General features: G+C 38.7%; 1 protein-coding gene across 2 annotated transcripts in view; it reads right to left on the minus strand.

Moving 5' to 3' along the window:
- OLA1 (Obg like ATPase 1) overlaps window positions 1-22,108 on the minus strand; it is a 102,630-nt gene extending 80,522 nt beyond the window's left edge. Inside the window, exons 1-4 of one of the 2 annotated variants that reach the window (XM_080620578.1) lie at window positions 22,041-22,108; window positions 21,681-21,781; window positions 19,688-19,831; window positions 9,824-9,951 (exon numbers count right to left, since the gene is read on the minus strand). In XM_080620578.1, coding sequence (XP_080476704.1) covers window positions 9,824-9,951; window positions 19,688-19,831; window positions 21,681-21,781 — 373 coding nt within the window. In that variant the 5' untranslated portion in view covers window positions 22,041-22,108. Of the gene's footprint in view, window positions 1-9,823; window positions 9,952-19,687; window positions 19,832-21,680; window positions 21,782-22,040 lie in introns of those variants that run through there. The other variant, XM_080620579.1, reaches the window with a different exon arrangement.
- Window positions 22,109-22,354: the final 246 nt, after the last annotated feature.

Raw genomic sequence — 22,354 nt, forward strand, 5'->3', positions numbered from 1 at the left:
AAACTTTGGAGTTTTTTATTAGTAACAAAAACATTTGAGCATTCACAGCTCTCATCTTACTCTTTCTGAAGAAGTATATCCTTGAGACATTTATTTAATTATCAGGCATTAAAATGATACCACTCTGCAATGTTAAAATTTTTGCTTCTCATACCCATATATTTGGGGCACCTTATTCCAGTCTCAGAATAACAATTACCTGAGACAAGTTTCAGAATAAAGCCTATTTAAAACCCTTACCTGAGTTAATTTGTACTTTAAACTGCAGTAATGTGGTCTTAGAGGAATATGGATTAAAGCTCAGGTACCTCTTTCACTCAGCTTGGCAATGTAATTCACTGTTGAATAAAAACAAAGGCTAACTCGGAGTGCTGACAATTTTCCAGCACCTGTTCCACAATCTGCACCCACAAGCCCAGGAAAACAAATTCACTCCTCTGTGGGAGACAAACCTGCAAACAGCATACTGCAAACAGTTCTGAGGTACAAACCCGTAAATTGTGTTCATATATACACACCAAAAGCAAAGAAACCCCAGCAACAAAACAGGAGGTGAGGGTGATTTTACAGTGTGACTTCCTAGATCTCAGAAACACTAATATTATGCTCCAGTATGGTCAATGACAGGTCTTGCAAAATTATTCTGCAATAGTTTAGCTTAGGTTACTCTCCTTCCTGTATTAATCTTATTTGCCCAAGTGAGAAAACTGATAAAAGTTTTCCACAGCTGGCCGAGTTAAGCTAGTTGTTTCCTCACTCGCACTGACCTATTAAACAGGATGTGGGTATTCAGAACATCTCCCTCTTGCAGGTTTAGGATTAGTGGTAGCACTATTTGAAGCTGCATGTTGGAAGATCTGGAAGAATCCCATCCTTTAAGTCCACTACCAATATCTGGGCCAATAATGTACTACAAAAATAGTGTCCAAAATGCACACAAAGCTCTTTTCTGCTCTTCATGTTCTTCTACAAAGTAGACTACAACAGACAACGGCTTTGCAGCATAAGCCTTCATCCTAGGGCCTCTTCCCATATCATTGTATTGAAGAGCAGGCATGCAAGAAAGGTAAGAGCCATTGTACTACAAAATGGGATGCCTGGTCTCACATGTAACCTACTCCCAATTTCACTTACATCCACTGTCTCTGCTGCTGGATACTACACAAATGCTTACTCCAATCCTATGTAGTTATTCTCAAGAAGCTTCTTGGAGCAGTTGTCTGTATGTGGATTTGCTCTCCCTGCCAACACTTTTCCTGAGCAAAAAGATGATTGGATCAAGAGAGAAAAATCCAACAGCACTAGAGAGCACTAGCTCTTCAAGATAGCTTAAGGCTAGTACATGACACTAATGACAACTGCATGTGTTTCTCTGCAACAAATCTTTTGTCGAGGCGATCACTCTTGAAGAGTAGCCTTTCATGACTCATTACTTCTTCCAATCTCTTTTTTATTGGACATTTTGTGGGTTAGATTTGGGTTTTTTTGGCCTCAAACTGATTTTTGTGACTAAAAGAAAAAAAAACCAAACCAAAACAAAAACCAACCAACCAACCAAACAAACCCACCAACTTTATTCAAATATGTTTCCTTCTGGCTGCCTCACATTATTTAAAAGGGGAAGACTTGTATGCATATAGAATTCCTCTATACAACATTGTTTGCTTCAGAACTTCATCTGTTTTCAGAAGGCACTTGCCGCAGTCTTGTTCATTACCACACAGAATGTGGTTCAGTATCAAGAAAAGTGCCAAGTCCTGATCAAATTCAGCTAGTGGTCATTACACGTGCAATCTCTTTCTACTTGCAGGTATAGAAGTGCTGTAAGGAGGAGAAATCCAGTACTTCCTGGGGTGTATTAGAAGGGGGGTGGTCAGTAGGTCGAGAGAGGTCCTCCTTCCCCTCTACTCTGCCCTGGTGAGACCGCATCTGGAATATTGTGTCCAGTTCTGGGCCCCTCACTTCAAGAAGGACAGGGACCTGCTGGAGAGAGTCCAGCGCAGGGCAACTAAGATGATTAAGGGAGTGGAGCATCTCCCTTATGAGGAAAGGCTGAAGGAGCTGGGTCTCTATAGTTTGGAGAAGAGGAGACTGAGGGGTGACCTTATTAGTGTATATAAATATATAAAGGGGGAGTGTCACGAGGATGGAGCCAGGCTCTTCTCAGTGGCAAACAATGATAGGACAAGGGGTAATGGGTACAAACTGGAACACAAGAGGTTCCACTTAAACTTGAGAAGAAACTTCTTCTCAGTGAGGGTGACAGAACACTGGAACAGGCTGCCCAGGGGGGTTGTGGAGTCTCCTTCTCTGGAGACATTCAAAACCCGCCTGGACACATTCCTGTGTAACCTTATCTAGGTGTTCCTGCTCTGGCAGGGGGATTGGACTAGATGATCTTTTGAGGTCCCTTCCAATCTCTAACATACTGTGATACTCCACTACTTCTGCTCATATCATCTAAACTAACAAAAGATCTGAAGTAAAATAAAGCTAAGCAGCCTCCGAAAAATCTGCCTCTCCCGCAAAAAAAGCATTTCCTTTTTATATAACAAAAACCTGATAAGCAAATGTACATGCATCTCTGAGAATAAATCTGTTAGCCTCCCTTCCCTTTCAAGGTGGTGGTCTTCATGTCTGAATGCTGAGGTAAAATTAACACATGGCCTAAGACAAACTACCTTGGAGACTGGTTTGTTTTGGTGACCTGATATTCTGAAATTGCAACACAATGCAAATGTAGCCTTCCTAATAAAAATTAGTTCAGTTTCATTAAGGTTTTGCTAAAAAGATTAGAGTTTTTATCACAACTTTGAGATAAAAACAAATGAAGAAATGAACGCCCTATCCAAAGCCTCTTCCCCGAATCAAACCACTTTACAATATTAAATAAAAAGTGCCTTAGGTTAATACAATAAAGTTTCCCACATGGCCACAATCACCACTTCAATTTGAAAGCTTTCACAATTTCTGGTTTTAATACAGAGAAGTCACTCTAAGCTAACTGGAAGTTCAGCTGAACTGTGAGCTACTCCAAATATTTTATTAAGTGTTAATTTAGTTACTCTAACAACAAATAAGAAGGAAGAGAAAAATCTCATTAAGAACTATTATCTACTCAACAGCATACAGAAATACATCTTTATTTTGTAATACTAACAAGCTTTATATGTTCAAACTACTCTTAAACTTTGGTAGCTCAGCAGTGAAAGGTTTGTGTTCATAAACAAGGAACCCTAATTTTAACAGGTGACAATTATGTTCAGTATTATAAAACAATGCAGCTTCGAATAATTGAACTGAAATATGTGAAAGACAAAATCTGGTAAGACAGCTATGTTTACATAATTTCAAACTCAATTTTGACACATCACAAAGATGAAAAAACAGCTTCACACATTAGAAGTGACACAGCCGAGCTACAGCTGCGTAGAGTCACCATGATTCCCAATGCACAGAATACACATGCTGAAGGGAGGAGATGAGACTCATACTTTGTTCAGGGAAATGCTAGTGCAGTGGAGTATGGCTAAGTGATATCATCATATGCCTTCTCTCCACAGCAGTCAGCTTCCAGGAGCAACAATCAGCAGGTACAGTTCCTTCTTAGAGAACATGGGAGAGGGGGTGGAAAATGCACTGTCTCAAGTACATAAAAGCTACAGAATGACTAGAATCTTTATACAGAAAATACATACATTTTAATAGAAAAATCAAAACAATAAGTCAGAACAGAGGAGGCATCTTACCCAGTTAAATAACTTTGTCATCACCACTGATTTTTACAGGCAAATCAAAACACTGGCAGTATTACTGTGAGTTCCCAATAACCCTCATGATAATAAAAAATAAAGCCAAGTCAACTTGATTTTAAATGCTGAGCAAAAATCAGTACAAATATTGTCAACTCAGTTTTGATTAGTCTTCATCTCAAGCAAGAATAAACACTCAACTTACATGATTCATATCCATACAAGTTTTAAATTATATCTATTATAGAAGTTACCTAAAATCATGAAGGAGGCAGAACCCCAGGGTGTACTAAACATTTCCAGTTATAACAGACATAAAACTGGAGTAAAAGCAATTAAAGCTTCTTAGGAACCAATTCACATTGGTCACATCAGTCACCTCTATAAGACTGCAGGGAATGTTTACCTAGCTTCATGGCTCTTTCACTCTTGTCACAAAGAACAACATTTCATGGATTATCAGTTGCCAAGCTCCCCATCCTGCCCCTAAAAGGCAGCTGAGGAGTCAGAGCATTTCCAGGCACAGGAGTAAAGCAGAAGCTCCTCATTCCTTCCTGCCTGCACTCCCCCAGCACCGTGTCACTGCAGGCAACTCACACTTTCCTCTGCAGGTCTGTAAGACTAAGTGATGGCATGCAGGTGAGCTCTCAAGTTCTGCCACAAAAGCCAATGTTGCATGCCCTACTTCAAACACTGGGCATCAAATCCTAAGGTTTTTTAATTTATTAAAAAGGAACATTTCATAACAAAATACCTTCATAGACAAATCTCCTTCCAATTTCTTTAACTTAGAAGAGAAAGACTGGCTTTCATCAAAGAAACTAAAAATAAAGAGAAAAATGTGGAAAATTTTTTCTAAAAAACTAGGACTTTGGGATATCAGTGGGAAGAGAAACTCAAGAACATTAAGAACTCTAGCTGCTTATCATCCAGTACATTTAAAAAACTTTTCAGAGCTGTAGCAGGGACCAAATGCTGACATCTACAATTTTCTTCACCAAAGCATTATTTAAGAGTAATTTATAAATTTACACTTGCAACAAGGTTGCCATTCTTAGCCCACCATACAAAGAAAGTGATTTTCCACAAGTACTTGTGACTGAACTGCCATAAAAGTTGAAAGGAGGTTAAAACTCCGCAACTTGGGAAGAAACACTGCTACAATCTTCAAAGAGCCTGCCTTCAGCCACCACCAAAACATTGCTGCCCCAGTTATAACCATAATACACTGAAACATGGAATATTTACAGTCAAATGTTTCAAATTAAACAGTGAATCTTGGAAGATTAACAAAGCTGTAACTACTTTAAAGCATGTGTCACATTACTATGGTACCAATGCTGTAGACACCATTATCCAGAACAGAAAACAATTTATAAATTAAGTTTCCCATTCATTCAGCCAGTTAAGTAAGCAAGTGTATCTGTCTGAGGTTTTCACCATTGCATTTGGCCAAAAATAAAATATACCCCTGCCCCTAAGAAACTGGGATAACCTCTGAAATATTTTTAAGTGTATTGAAATCAAATGGTGTCTTTTAAATGTCAGTCATGCATTTTCAGTTTGTACACTTTAATGGAAAAAAAATATACAGGAAGTATCAAAATCCAAGAATGTAATTCTGCATAGGAAAGCTTATTTGCCTTATTTATTGAGCTACTTCATACTGTTACTATCATGTACAAAAATACAGTGGTGCTCAACACAAACCTGCCTCTCTTTTACTTGCGCTGTTACCTTACCATGTGCTGTTCTCACACACGTTGCTGCTTCTTTAGATATATTAAAATATGTTAGACATAAAACCGATGTTTTCACTGATTTAATGAACACTGTAGCTCCCAGGGAAACTAACAGTGTATCCAGGATATGGAAATTTGAAGGCTGAAAATCCATAACCAGTTCAAAGTTGGAATACTTTTATTTTTCAAATGAAGTACAGAATTAGACAGAAATAAATCCTGTTTTCCCTCAGCTTTACGCCATGCAAGAAACAGTCTAGGTAAACATCACACAGAACTTTCACAGTTCCAACAGAAGCGTAGTTATAATTACCTTGAGAGTACTACAGCTGCAGCTCACCTGTGCATCCTGTGGTGGATAAACTGAGAGGCAACAATCTTCGTCAAAAATCATCTCATAACACAAGAAGGTAATAACAGTGATTTCTGTTACAGCAGCTAAAAAAAATCCACAACCTTTTGTCGTAAAAAAAACATAGCTTAATACATTCTAACGAATGAAGGAAACAGGATCAAAACCTTTAGCCTAGACTATAAAATATGTCCAGTGAGATTTCCAAAGTTTGTCTTATCATACTCAACAAAAGCTCTCCATTCCTAGATAGCTACTTCCCTGCCCATCATTACCTTAATTAATACAACTTGAGTGAGTTAATTCTCAAACTGCTTTTTCCAAAAAATGCCGACTGAACCAAACTAGTCAAAGCCTTAACAAGCTCTTTCTTCAATATACTCAGGCATGCAGACCTTGAAATCTACATCACAAAACCCCACAATGATCGGCTTCACATACTAGCCATTGTAGTGCATACCGCAACAGCATAAAGACAGGGAGGTTTCAGTGCTCAAAGGTGAAAACTGGTTCCAGATCAACTCAAAACCTTAGTGAAAAAAAGCACTAAATGTTTCATGCTTTGAAAAAGCATGGTCCACAGATTACTTCCTACTTCAGCTCTTTAAGATGTGCACTCATCTCTTCATCTTCAGCAACATCTCCTTTCCAGCTGGCTAGTATACAAAGCCTCACCTTCCAGTCCACTGCCTATTACCCTTTAATAGGAGCAATCTGTCCGGCTTCCTTTTAAGTTAGCTTCCATCAGACTGCATAGATGCAGTGCCTACCTCTGAAAAGTGACAGCCTCAGGGCACTGGCTCCTAAACACACACAGTCCCATCAGAACTTGGGCCAAACACCTAAAGGTAAAGGTAAAGGGCAACAATGAAGCTCCGTCCTCTCAGGATCTGGAATGTTTAAGGATATACAAAAACAGTTTACATAGTTTCTGTAATCTGATACAAACTGCAAATTCCAGGTATGCCACAGACACATAAAAAGGGAATTTTAGACTGGAAGCAATTTTGACAGGTGGGTGGGTATAAAAACATTAGAGCATTTTAAAAGTTTAATACATTTTTATAATATAGGTTGGCATGGTATGTTGAAAACTTCAGTGAGTTACAGGCTTTAACTAGAGCCTGTGCTGTGTAACCAATAGATTCTTTTATTATTATTATTCCTTTACTAGAGGGCTATTAGTAGCTTTCAGTGCCAAATCTTCAGTTTTATAGTACTGTGGGGAAAGGAAAGTAGAGCTAATATGCACTTTGCGGGGGGGGACGGGACCAACCAAAAACCAAAGAGTTTTGCATCTCTCAATCACAAAATTTTGCATTAGCTTTTTTATTACTATTATTCCTAAGTAATATTTTGAAAATACTTTGTGTTTATTGGGCAGTCAACACACAGAATTTCTACCTCAGTTCATCACTAGATTGTGTTGTAGTTAAAACATCTAGAACAGCAGCATAAGTGATAAGATTTTAAAAGGAAAAAGTGCTATTTAAAAAGTAATTCCATTATCTTTTATGCTCCCAAAGAAGAAGAGCAACAATTCTTTTATAACCATTACATTTCAGAATCCTTGAAAGAAACTAAAACATGTAACAAGTAAATGAAAGACTAGATTGGAAGAAATTGAAGTTATTACAAAATAAGTGTCCAAATGGCTGTCCTGGGTTCAGCAGTAGCAGTCATTTTTTCTCCTTCTTAGTAGCTGGTGCAGTGCTGTGTTTCGACTTTCGGCCTGGCAATAATACTGATAAAGCTGATGTTTTCAGTTGCTGGTCAGAATGTTTGCCCTGACCAAGGACTTTGTGAGTCTCATGCTCTGCCAGGGAGGAGAAGAAGCCGGGAGGAAGCAGAGACAGGACACCTGACCCAAACTAGCCAAAGAGGTATTCCATACCACAGCACGTCATGCCCAGGAGGTAGAACTGAGAGTACCCGGAAGGGCTGGATCACTGCGGGGTGCGGGTGAGGTACCGGTTGGTGAGCGGTTGTATTCTCTTGCTTGTTATTTCCTTTATCACTATTATTATTGGTGGTAGCAGTAGTGATTTGTGTTATACCTTAGTTATTAAACTGTTCTTATCTCAACCCGTGGGAGTTGCATTCTTTCGATTCTCCTCCCCGTCCCTCCAGGAGCAGGGGGAAGAAAGGTTGGGGGGGGAAGTGGACTGCGTGGTTCTAATTTACGGCCTGGGCTTAAACCACGACAATGGTTTAAAATCCCACAACAATAATCTCATTCCTCTCAATTCCTATGAAAAAAATACAAATGGTGTTAACTGTCACAATAGCTATCCAAAACAAATGCTCAGGATTTTCAACATATAGATTAAAATGGATCTTCTCCACTGGCTATTGCAGTAATCTGTTCCTTAACAAGCATTATGATACAAGCATCAAAACAGAGCAAGTATAATAAGTTTATCACTTGTTCTCAATTGACACCATGCAAAACAGTAATTACAATGCCAGGTTAGCAACAGAATTTGGAGGAACTGATCCGCCATTTTTTCTAGGGATACTATAGCAATCATTCTTGTGTAGTTAAAAATATTTAAAATATACTGATGTATTAATACAGCCTTCACATATTGAATTTATTCCTAAATGATGCACAAGCTCAAAAGACTTAATTCACTCTATCCAGTAAAGATCTGACCTCACCTTTTCGAAACATCTTAAATACTATTAACTGCTTAGCTACAATCAATAATTTTCTATTTTACTGAAAGCACATGTCGGAAGACTTTAAACAGAAAACAGTACTACTAGATAAAAAACATAACGAGGCCAAGTTTGCAAAGGAGAAGTAATGCTCCACCCTGGCACAGTTATAGACAGGTTCCAGGTACGAGAAGACGTTAAAGTCCACCGTCCCCAATAGCATGCTGTTTAGCAACAGTATAAGCCTATGAACATAATACCTTTCCCTGCAAAGTTTGCCTCACTTGTTTGAAAACACAGTACCAGTACTCTGCGTCGAATCATTGTCTAGGTGTTCTTAATGCATAATAAATTGCATTTGACTGAGGTAGCATACTTACCTACTCACCAAGCATACAGACTGTAGAGGCACAACAGCAAAATGCTCTGTATAGATACGCTTCAAAAAACAAGCTCATGGGAACAAGGGCTCTAAGCATCTAAATCAATACTATCAAATAGTAATACTGCATATGCCTTTGGATTATGTTTCAGAAACAATCTGCCCACAAAATAATTTTTTGCTCCAATCACAAAATAAATTTTGTTGTTGTTCTATTATTTCATCACTCACTGTATAATAATGGCCAACCAAAAGACAGCAACAAAGGTGTCCCGTTTCCTCAAATCTGAACAAACATTATCAAGTTCAATCTTTCCAGACCAGAAGCCTTTTTTACAAACCAACATACACTTTCAACAAGCTGTTAAGTGCCAAGTTTGTAAGTGCTGTTAATATGACTCTGAAGGCCATTTCTGCACTGTGGTAACAGGTGATGGCAGAAAGAATCAAAGCCCTTGGTCTAACTGAAAAATGTTCAAAATTCACAGAGACGGGGGCAGGATGGTGTGTATTCAAGACTCAATAAAAGTCACACAGAAATCAGGAAAGAAAAAGTGAGGCTTGCCCTATGAGAAACAGAATTCCAGAGTCCGCTACTAGCTCCATATTTTCATTTTCTACTTCCATTTCACCCTTTTATTATCACATTCCATTCCTCTCCCTTCATAAAACTAAACAAATCAACTTGCATGCACTGCTGGCAGAAGAAAGCAATAAACCATTACTGCAGACTTCTAAAAACCCAGTTTCTTTCTAAGTCTTCAGCACAATGCCAATGAAGAAAGATGCGCCCATTAGGTAGAAGAGGAGAGGATTTGATTTGAATGGTAGAAGTTGAAACTGTAATGTGTATTTGTTCCACAGTTCTTAAATTTGAGTACAGCAATGCTTTCCTTAAGCTATAAAAAAAAACCATATAAATAAGTTTACATACGCATCAGATGGAAGATCCCATCACAGGCGTTAATATGAGACAAGAAGGAATTTCCTAAGCCTTGGCCAGTGTGGGCTCCTTTCACAAGACCAGCAATATCCACCACATTCAGAAAGGCTGGAATTTTGCTGAAATATAAAAGTTGTAAGTTTCATTACTGAAGTATATTAGCTAAGACTTTTGGCACAGAAATAAATTCATAACATGAAAATCCAACATTTTTCTAGAACAAGAGATATATGACAGTAACTTTCTTCCTTATTTGATGTGTAACATATAAAAGACAAGATTCCCCCCCTCCCATGTAAAGCATTAACCATTCTTTAATTTCTCTGGCATTATTAATATAAAATGAAGTAAACTAGTTTCCAAGCGTGGAATCATACCGACAACTATACAAACTATACTCAACCAGACCAGAAACCCTGCGGCATGAAGTCAGTCATCTGTAACAAGCAGTTTTCATACTACTAAACGGATAAGACATACCAATGGCAATTGCATTCTGCTATCTCTAACACACCTCTAAGGTTACCATTTAGCCACTTTTTTGGAAGACAAGGGCATATTTTTAATACAATGGTGAGTAAAACCAGCAGTGATCAGGTTATACAAACAATTTGAAAGAAAGCAGAAAACAAGTTCAGCAGCATCTGGCATTATCAAATAAACAACTGTGATGTTTTCCACCATAAACAGCAATGGGTTAGCAGACATGTTCACATTTCATACACCAACAACAAAATAGTCATGAAGTTCAAATTACCTGACAAAAAAATGGAAAAAGCTTTTAGAGCTATGGGAAATGCATATGGCAATTTATAAACTGCAAGCCTTTTATCCTCTGCAGATTCTCAAGCTGTTTTAAAATGAGCAAATAACTTTATGGGCATTAATCTTTTCAGGTATATTCTAAACCAAATTACTCTCAAAATCCAGCTGAGTGAGGAAAAAAAAAAACCCCAACCAACAAACCCACAAACAGAAAACTTTGTGATAAGATGTTGACTAAAAACACCTTCATCTGGTCTAAGCAAACGACAACACTACCATAAACAGTGGCAAAGACAGAACCACTGAGAAATTCCACAAATTCCTCGCTTGCAGAAGACCAGAAACTGCAAACCAGAGTCATCAAGACCTCCAACTTAACAGCCTCAAAAGAAATAACTGGAACACTGCTGGATTTCAAAACAAACACTTCAAATTATCACACATTTCATTAGCACTATGCTAAGATTAATACAACAGTTTACTACTTTACTAACAGTAAGTAGAAGGCAAAGCACCCAAATCCATAGCTTTAATATCAACAATGAGAAGGGTGTGACTTAACACTATGAAGTCTGCATGAGCGTACAGTGCCTTTCTGTAAAGCAGTGAAAAGCTGTCTTCTATGGTGAGTGTTCTAAATTCTGTGGTCTACCTCAAGATGTCTTTTCAAAAGATGTAACCACTGCAGTGCTGCACACAGCTGGAAGCAACCACATAGGTGCAAATGAGTGTTAGGCATGACCTAGCCAGTGACCTCCTAGCCAACCCTATACAGAGACCTTCTCTGAACAGCACTGCAGTTCCAAAGTCTATACTGTCCACAGCTCAAACTGAGCTTTATTTTTATAACAGCTTACTGATAAATATATTTAAAAAAACAAATCAAATATTGAAATATGTAAAATCTGTAACAGCAGAAAATTCTACTAGCATCAGAAGAACACCCTTCTCTTCTTATCCCAATGCCTGGTATGATAACTACGGCCCAGAGAGACCAAGCTGTAGCTGGGGAAATCTATGATCATCATCTCTGCTAAGAGCAACAGGCTTAAATAGAACAAAACAAGTTTAAAACTTTTTCTTTGTAGTGCTATCCCACTTCCATTTGGCTGCAAATAACACAATACATTGTTTAATATTAGCAGATATACTGCCTCACTTGAAACTAACTCCCTAACTCAGGAAGATATGGTCCATTAGAGTCTGCCTTTGCATGCAACATCAATATTTCTGAAGCGTGGTGACCTAAAAGCAAAAGATCTTATACTGGTTTTGTTTCCAATCTTCCTCTAACACTTCCAAGAAAAAATATTTTTTTCAAGTAAGCAAATTTCATGATACAAGATTTGGACAAAATATTTTTCTTACCACAGTGAATTTCAAGGTAGCACTAAACCTGTCAGGTGTAATAAATTAGGATTTAATGACATTTCATTAAATGCGATGTGCTTAGAAATAAGCATAAATAGAATACAATATCCAAAAGAGTGAGTTTAAAAAAAATACACAAGAAAATATTTACAACATAGCACGACTTAGTTAAATTCAGGTACACAACATGTTGACTTCAAGCTTTGATTCACTAGGCCCATGAAAAAAGGGCCCATCCCTGGGAAGACAGATGCTGTGTACTGCAAGTTAATGCTGTTGAATGCAGTAGAAACAACATGAATGCAAGAACATTCTGAAGGAAAAAATCTCTGAAAATTCTCCCACTATGGTTTTCCTAGCAAACTATCTTGCTTTTTCTAACTACCAGTACACAAACTCACACAGAAAGAGCAAATCCTCAAATTTAACACACTACCAAGAGCAATGCACATTCAGAACACAGAAACTAGTAACTCTATTAATGCAATAATCCAATAACTCCTTTTGCCTGACAGAACTGTAGAGCTAATACATACCTCAGAAGAAACAGCAGCAACTTCCCAGTCAGAATTGTTATAATTCCTTGCCTTCTGACACACAACTAAGTCAATAACAAGGCAGAAAAATGCCACTCTTTAAAGCACTCATCCATTGTCATTTTAAACAATGGAGAAAACAAAGCTGGTGATAGAAATGTTCTCCTCCTATGCTTCCGTCTGTTAGGATTCACTTCCTGGGCAGCCATCAGAAGAATTCACACTTTCATTACAAAGATGCCACATTAGAGCAAGACAGATACCTTCATATGCAGAAGAACCACTCTATCACTACAATCAGCCTAATTTGCTAGACAAAAGAAAGAAAACCCCATTTATTTCACAATTTACTAACAGGAGCAAGAGATAAGGATGTTTTCTCACCTTCACCTTGGGTACCACAAAGCTAACAAAACCAAACCATCACCATTCTCTGCAGCCCCTTTCCTAAACATCAATCTCTACTGCATTACAGAAAGATGAATACAGAAAAAAGCATAAAAAGGCACAAACTAGTCACACTTGCCTATACTCTACTCTTAAGGACAAGGAGTACACATTATGAAACTTAAATAAACAGAAAACACAGCAAAAAAACGAGGGAAGAGTACCATATATCTAGAGTGTGGTTTAGTTCTTTAAAATGTAGAGGACTTAACTAGATTGTTCTTCTTTTTTCTTTCTCCTCTAAACAGATTAATTTCCATTTCTTAAGATTCGTTAGTCATCATTAGCATAATGCCACTGAGCCTCAAATGATCATCAGGAATAGGTGACATCAACTGATCGTTTGTACAAATCAGTGCAACACCAACCTACCAAAAAGCATTTCACAGGAATTTATAATATGAAACATTACCAAATCCAGACGTATCTATTTTAAGTGCAGGTATAACCCCTGAGCAAAAATTTTTTTCACCTCACTTCAAAATACAGCAGCAGTGATTTTGTGTTTTCATGTACTACCTTCACTGTACGAGCTACTCCGCAACAAAGCGAACAAGACTCTCGGCACCAAAGATCATGCAGTTTTGCAGTCCAGTGGTTAAGGTATAAAAGACTTGGGCATCCTGCATTTTGTAGAGAAGGAGGCCTGTTTCTCATCAACTTTGTTTCAAACTTCTGTCCAAAACAGTTATTTAACAGGCAGGAGGAGTTTCTTTACCTGACCAGTTTGTTCAGGACAGTACTACTGAGCACTACAGTGCAACCTTTTCTTTTAAAATGCACACACATACAGAGTCTGTAGTTTGTTGTACATATTTATTTTTCCAAAACTTAAGGCAAAGAGGCATAAATTTATTTCACAAGTTTCCACATTGTTTAGTTGAGAAACTTCACAGGCAGCATACCCCTGAAGATTTGACTTGGACTGAAACATCTTAACCATAATGCTGTTTCTCTCCCTGGGTTTCTTTATTCTTCCAAGTTTCCACAATCTCTCTTCTCCAACAGAAACAATACCCCAGTAGTTTCTCTGCAGCATTTACTACAGTTTAGTGAAATCCCACATGCACCAGGAAACCCTGGAAAGCCATGTGACAACTTCAAGTAAGTTCAAAATGCAGCAATTTTCCAGTAAGCCTGGTTGATTAGTCTCATAACACACACACACACACTTTTTATTCATTTCTTGAATAGCTCAAGAAATTTCTCTCAACTCAAATTCTACATGATTTTACATCCCATATACTAAAAAGGCCAAATTCTTCACTATTAGGGTAAGGTGTCCAGCTTTCCTTTTCTCTTCAGTAAAGCCAAATGTGCTACTCATCTTTTGGTTATAGCACAAGCTCTGCCTTTAGAAGCTGTTATCTGAAATCTGTTAGGAAAGGGTAACTCTTCTTCCTTCCTGAAAATTCATGTAAGTAGGAGTCATCTGTTAAGAGTTCACAAATGACCTGAAGTAAGAGTAGTAACATAGGAGAACATGCATATTGTGACAACCTGTTATAAAGCTTTCAACAATCAGTCTTCATTGCTTTTGCTTTTCTTGGCTCATTTCCAAACAGAAAAGAACAGTTCATAGGCCCTCCTGCTCTTCCAGGAGACTATACTCCCTTATTACACCTTCTGCAGTCAATCTTGCATGCAGTTTTGACCAAAGTACAATACTTCACAGGGTAAAGGAATCTGCTTCTGAAGAATTAGGTACTGCAGATGAACCCCAGTCATTTCTAAGCAAGAATGCATTAATAGCATTGTATCCATGGTACTGACAAACGAGACTTGAACTTAATAGCATAAGAACCAGAAGTGAAAAATCTGCTGAATAAATTTCACTTACATGAACTATTAAAAAAAGTAAGGTTCGATGTGGATTATGACACATACTTGGTGTCCTCTGTATATCAAATGCCTGCATTCTCAAACTATTTACAAAGTTATTACACCAATAAAATATAACTAATTAAATTTTTCCATCTCCCACCAGGCAGATAAGTCAAGGCTCAAGTCACCACTATTTCAGGTCTTTCATTCACTGTTGGCAAATTGTTTATTTGCAATGCTAGAACACACATCACTGCCAAGTTGATTTACACAGGCTCAGAGCTAACTGATGAGCAGTAACACCAAAGGAAGAAGCGCATTAACAACAGGATGTACTTGGGAATTTTCAGTTGCTTTCTGTAAAAAATGGGATTCTCCTACAGATGCTGATATATGGGAGTTCCATCCAGCTAAGTTATTCATGTTTCACTCTGGAATTAGAGGTGGGTTTCATTTACATAAATACTCCTTTTAAACACAGAATAAGTCCCACATGATGTCATTCAAAAAGTCCCACTGCCGATATGGTTTCTAAGCCGAACTTTCCACCAATTGATTACATAATCTTTACTTAAAAACTTGATCAAGTATCTGAGTATGTTATCCTACAGTAAGTTCAAGAGAACTTGCATTTAATATTATGTAGGACATCTGTGACCTAGGCAACATTGGAAATTACTCAGATTTAGTTCAATACCATTGCTTGAGCACTGAAGATCTTGGTGCATGAACTTCAACAATCTACAATGCAACAGAACAAATCAAAGAAATTTACTGACAAAAAGGATAGAACTCCTTAAGTACACTGGACAGCGATAGAGAGATGAAGAGGGGCAGTTGCGCTTTACATATTATTCTCCTGTAAGATAACAACGATTGCCTTAAAATATAAGTTTGGAAAGTATATCCAAGATAGATTAAAAAGAGTCTAAGTTAAATAGAAATGTTTGTGGTTTGCAATAAGCATTGTGTTTTATGAACACATACATGCAAAGCAACACACCTACTTACAGATGCAAACAAGGAATTAGATGAATACTGATAACATGAGAAAGGATGAACAAAACCACTCATATTTTACTCACTCCTGCTCATAATCTTGTTTGATTTTAAGCAGAGGAGGAAGCAGAAACATAGGTTTTTTAAATCACTTCATTATTAATGTTTTCATACAGGGTGATTACTATCAGCCAATAGTCCTTCAGTGTTAACTATCTACAGTTAAAACATAGCTTAGGTTTACATTACTTCTACCTATTTCTTTTAGTTAAACATATAGCTTAAAATAAAAAAGAAAGAATATAAATAGCTGTAGTTAGGAGGTTATTTGGGCACAAAATAAATAAATTAATAAATGAGAAGGAGGAAATGGCAGTTTCCTCCACCTCTCCACTCAAGATCCTTTTGAGGCTTGAATCAAAAGTCACCACTGAGATACCAGTCCTGGTCAGGCACAGTAGACTACAGATGTGGTAGTAGGCAGGGCCATACGGGCTAAGTCTGGCGGGTATATAAACTCAGAGGCTTTTGAGATACTTGTGAGTTAGGACACAAGTCACTTGTCCAAATGACATCAGTTTAACATACTTACACTGAAAAATATTTTTAAGCTTAAGGTGATTAATTGAATTTAGGGAAAAAAAAAAAAAAAGCACAAGTATAGCTTTATTAAAGCTTTTATTAAGTTACTAAAATTTCTTTACATGAGCTACACACACAGTTCTTGTCTTGTGTAAAAAACCCATCACTTCTAAACACAAAAAGGCCCATTAAAATAATAATGTCAAGAGATCAACTGGTTTTGGCTTTCAAACCCCTGTTTTCAAAGCAGGAGCTACCTGCTGAGATGAAGAACCTCTCTTTCCCATTCTAGAATTAGTAGATCTCATCCTCTGCTGCCTACTTAAGATCCATAGATTGGGGCAGGAGGGACAAAAAAAAAAAAAACAAACTACACCTTTCTGCTTTAGCTCCTGCTGAAGTTAATCAGTCCAAAGCAAATACTCTTTCCAGTTACTGAACTGAAACTAATTCAATCATTAGTCTGCCAAACCTTGCCTGAAAAGTAGGGACAACAAAATAAGAACCCAACACTCTCTCCTTTCTGAAAAAGCTACATGTTGACACATGTAACAAACATGAGTTTTCACTGAACATTGTATAAATTTAAAACAAACAAATCAGCTGCTTACATAAAGTTAGTAACAACAGAAACTAAGACCTTAAAATAACAAGCATTCAGAATTATTTTTAAAACATTAAAGTCTGTCTATTTTGTTTTTTTTTTTTAATATCTACAGTTTCATTCACACCAGAAAGTGAGCAATAAGCAGCATTAAAGCTCAAGGAAATTTGCTCATCTAATTCATTTGGCAGCAAATTAGCAGTTTTTACAGGAAGATTTTTGGAGCCCGCCTTCTGTGTACAGTCTGATCATTGCACTTATTTATTGATAACAGTCATATACATCAGCCACTGCTGCAGAAAGAAAAAAAAGCACAGGTTATCAGTTCTGGCAGCATACCTTAATTTATTAAGTACAGCTTAACCTTGATGTAATAGTCTCCAGAATTGTTGCCTGCATGATTTCATTTACAAACATTTACATTTCCAGTTAAGTCATACCACTCAGCTTCAGCATGGGCTAGCAAGTAGCTGCACACCAGTCCCATCCAAGCTGATGCTTCCTTCTTTCAGGGATAGGAAGAGATCTTCAAGCAACAAACAGTACCCAAAGAGCCTAACTCTTCCTCCAGTGGCAGAACAGCTGCAAACTCATGCTAGCAATATTTCCAGCAATGGAGTCTGCCTCTCTGTAGCAGCAGCAATCTCAGGTCAGTGTGACAGACAGCGACAGCCAGTCCAACCCAGTCCCACTCTCCCTTTCCCTCCCTCACAGTGGGCATCAAGGCAAAATCACTGGCCTGTCATACACTATTTTAATTAACACACAGTCCCTCCTCCTTTTCTTTTCCCCACCTCCCAACAATGACTGCAGTTACGTGATGACTAAGTGTAACATATGCGAAATAAAAACCTGAATGCTTTAGACTCTAAAAAACAAATTCTTGAGGCTAGACAAGAGTCTAATTTAAAGAGAACTCACTGTTTATAAAACATTCTGCATGCACAGATGGATTACATCTCCTAATCCATACAAGTAGAAAATTAACACAGAACATATTACATAAAGATGAAGAACAAAATCACGACTATACAAGAGAAATTAAGGAATTTTATGTAACTTAAATTCAGTTGTAGACCTTCATGACCATAGCCTTCTTTTCTCAAGTTAGTCTCAGACAGAGCATCACAAACAGTTACCTCAGTCTACTGTACTACTGAATTATCACTACTTATCACTGCCTTATTACTGTTACAGTGAAATATATGCAGCATATGTGAACTCAGGAGCTGTAACTACTCACTAATCCCCACATCCATTGATTTTAAGTAACACTCTTAAAAATGCCAAAAGACCATTCAAATGAAAGCCGATTATCCAGGTTATAATCCAATTTCATTAATATTTTAATGTATTAATTTTTATAATTAAATATATCTATTTCCATTAATATTTACAGGTGGCTTTTTTCAGGGGGGAAGAGAGGAGGGCAGAGTTTGCAAGTCAGAGAACACACACAGGTATGCATTCCTTGTAAGGAGAGATGGCCAAAGGCAGCATGAGGGGAGAGATCATAATCTCTTTGTCACTTCAACTGTTAATTTAGAAGTAGCCAATCATAGCCAAGTGAAAAGAAAAAAAGAGACTACTGACCTGGCCAAAGGAGCAATAACACTACCATTTAGAACAAATCTGTCAACAAAATTTGAAAGCCACACCATTACCTCTGCACAGCCAACAGCCAGAAAGTTTCATCTCAAATTCAGTAGAGTTTTGGTTTATGATCCATACGGTAACAAGCATACTTAATATTTCCTTGAGCAGGAAAAATAAGATAACATCTTGTAACAAACCATCTAACCAGACAGCTCCATATTAACGCATTTTTCAGTATTTAAAAAGTACACAGCAATTACAGAAAGAAGCAACCTGTTTGGACCTGAAAATTAAGCACAAATGTGTTGGGTTTTTTTTTGACCAGTGACTAATTGTCACTAATTGGTCTTTAATTATGGGCATGATCTCGCTTTAAAACTGAAGCTTTGAACAAAGAGTGCATGCTGATTTGCCCTACGAGTTCACTTTACTCAAGATCCCTTTTGCAAGTAGCTGAAAACTGAAATTAACAAGTCAAACACTTATTTAACTTTGTTTTCTGAAAACACCTTAATGCTGTTCAAGCAAGAATCCAGTTCCCACACTGAATATATACAGTAGATTACAGTAACAATCTATAACAAAAATCCATCAATGTGACAAAATACAATCCTAGAATAAGGAACCATTGTAGTAATATCCCCGAATATACCAGATAACAAATAGCAGAGCCTATAAAAATATCAGGGGAAAAGAGGCTGTTCACAAAGCTTACTGTAAAAAGACTGAGAGCACAGGTATGTTGATAGCTATTTGTTTGGCTGCCTACAGCACACGCAATATTCTGAATGACACAAAATACAGGGTAGAAACTTTACAAATGAGTGAGCTCATGACACATTAGGTATGTCCACTACTGTTCATTTTCCAAATCTCTTCAGAAGATCCTCCAAGTCACCTGGGAGCCACCAGCTTCAAAGACAGGTACACCAAGCACTAAATGGTGTTGAGCAACAACTAGCAGCAACTAGGCTTCTCGTTCTCATAAGCATGTATTACAAGAATGTAATTTCACATTCTAAAATATGTCCATAAAAGCTTAAAGACATTGCATTAAAATCCTATGAAAATCCTGTGTTCAGTAATACTATTTCAGCTTAACTGCAAAAAAAGACGAAGAATTTGAGTTACCTTGGAGGTTTGTGATACTGGCATAGGAAGTCAAATCTGTCATCTGGCACAGGTACTCGACTCTCATTGGGGTCAATAGTACAGAAAGGAAAATTTTCTGCTGCCGCTTGACTCTTTGTTAACACATTGAAAAACGTCGATTTCCTATAAACGAAACACACATGTTCTTAAAGAAGTACAGGTCAGAATTATTTTAAAGGGCTGGATAGAAACGCATCTTATTCCAACTCAAAAGCAATACTGAACTTTCTCTGTACTTCAACAACAGTGACCACTACCCTGATTGTAGTACAGGACACTTTCAAATACACATATGGAGTGTCCCACTGAAACACACTGATGCTTACCTCTTCCCTGCCCTTGAAAATCACCCTAAAGTGAAGATATTACACATGTCAGTTAGCAAAGAAGTTTTCAGTCAAAAGCAAAGCAGAGCTGTACTAGCCACTACTCATTTTCCTCAAGCACAAAGTGAGAAACGCATAAGGATGCCTGAAACTTATTCTGAACAAACTGGTTTTGCCAAGACTCACAAGCCCTTTCACCAATTGTATTGTTTCTTCAGATTTATTTATGTATTAACATAATTTCAGTATCTAAGCAACAGAAGTCAACAATCAAGAGAGAAAAAAGGGGCATAGAAAGCAAACCACAACAATTAATCAATTACAAGTAATCTTCTGTGCATATAAAAAGATGCAGTTCTACCTTAGCAAACATTTTTCATCCTTGTTAAATATCAGTGGAAAAAAATGCAAGTTGTATCAAGGGAAAAAAGAACATTTCCACTTAAACCAAGTGGCTGATTATTTTGCTAGTTAGTATTTATTTAACCAAAAGAGAGCAATTCTTGAGTTCCTGCTAAGAGAAAGTTCTTAACTCCTGAACCTTCTACTGAAAGTATTCTGGGTTTTTCTGGTGGGTTTTTTTAGTTACACAGAACTTCTCAGGCCTGGAGGGAGGAAAAAAAAAATCTGAGAGTTGCCCTGCATGCAGCCAACATGTTCAAAAGTCAGTCACCGCCTTCTTTGAAAGTTACATCATAACATAACTGCAAATGCTCTTTTTCCCTATTGACACGTTACACATACAATGTTACTGCTAATTATTTCCTTTCTGGTGTGCAATTTACCTACATCCCAAAAAATAAAATAAATGATACTGAAGAGGAAGCAGCACTCATTGAACTGAGACATGCTCAAAGACTTTTCCCCTAACTTCTTAAAATATTTCAAGTTTGAGACTGCTGACAACTTGTTTCAGTAAATATGATATACAAACTAACACCAACAGTTCACACAAGTATTCTCCAGGTAATTCATCATCATCTTTAAATGCCTTAAGTATGGGTTCTTCGAGGAGCTATAACAACTGCAGATGAGAAGTGTGACAGAGAGATTCATCTTGCATTCTCTCTCCTAAACTGTAACAACTTTTTATACAACTTTTTCCATTACTCTGGAAAAGTTTCAAGAATGGAAGTCCTCTTCACTGCTAATGACACTTACAGTATCATTTAAACCTTCCTGTACACACCACACTCTCCAAAACAAAAAAACCCCTACAACATAAATGGCATTTGTATACACGGATGAGTCTCTATTTGCATAAAAACTTGCGTTACACATACAGTACAGAGGAAGTAAAGAAATGCGAAAGATGTAGGATTTTATAAAAACCAGCAATTACCAAGACTTTTCTTCCTTTTAATTCTATGCTACTACCTAGCCCAGACTTACACATACCAGCCTCACACTACTTGTTTTATATCTCTCCACCTATACGCAGCTCAAGCTGAATATGTAAGTCTGTCGAGCAGCAAATAGACTTACACTGTATCCCCCATCGCGTACACACACAGACACCCCTCTTCACCCAGGAACTGTGCCAGGTCTCTCTACCTGGAGCAAGCACAAGCTTGGGGAGAGCGGGAAGCCCCGGCCTGCTCCTCCGCCCGTAGCCAGCCCCCAGCCCAGCGCTCCCCATCACCTACCCGACGTTAGGCAACCCGACGATCCCGATCTTCAGCGACGTCCCAAACCTGCCGATGATCGGGTGCGATTTAACCCCGTCGCCTCCCTTTTTCGGGGGCATCTGAAAGCACAGAAGGAGAGCACGCTCAGGCAGGACCACAGCCCCGGGTCCCGCCGCGCACTCTCCACCCCGCTCCTCCCGGCACACCCGGGGCCTCCGCCTCGAAAAGGCCGAGAAGAAACACCCGCCCCGCGCTGCCAGCCGGAGCCGCGGCTGCTCCTCAGGGCCCGGAAGCGCCTCAGTCCGGGTCCGGCGGCTCCCCCACGGCAGTGTCCCACTCCCTGACCCGCGGGGCAAGCTCGGGCTCGGCGGGGCTCACCTCAGCTGGCGGAGCCCGGCTGCGCGGTCCCCGCCTCGGAGTAGGAAGAGACACGAGCGGCCCCTTCGCACGCGGAACACGCCGGCGGAACAGGCGGGACCGAGCGCGCCCATTGGTCGGGAGCCGCGCGAGGGGAAAGGTCGCCCCGGGAGGGCGGCGCTGGCGAGGAGCCTGCCCCGCGTCCGCTGCGCGCCGGCAGCGCTGTGCAGGGAGCCGCCGGCCTCCGCCTCACGCTTCTCGACATCCGTACTCTTAGCGCAGGGTTCCATGCGAGGCCCGCTGGTGGCCACGGCGGCAGGTCCTGAGGAGAGCAC

The sequence above is a fragment of the Psittacula echo genome (genome assembly GCF_963264785.1).
Source record: "Psittacula echo genome assembly, chromosome: 6".
Lineage (NCBI taxonomy): Eukaryota > Metazoa > Chordata > Aves > Psittaciformes > Psittacidae > Psittacula > Psittacula echo.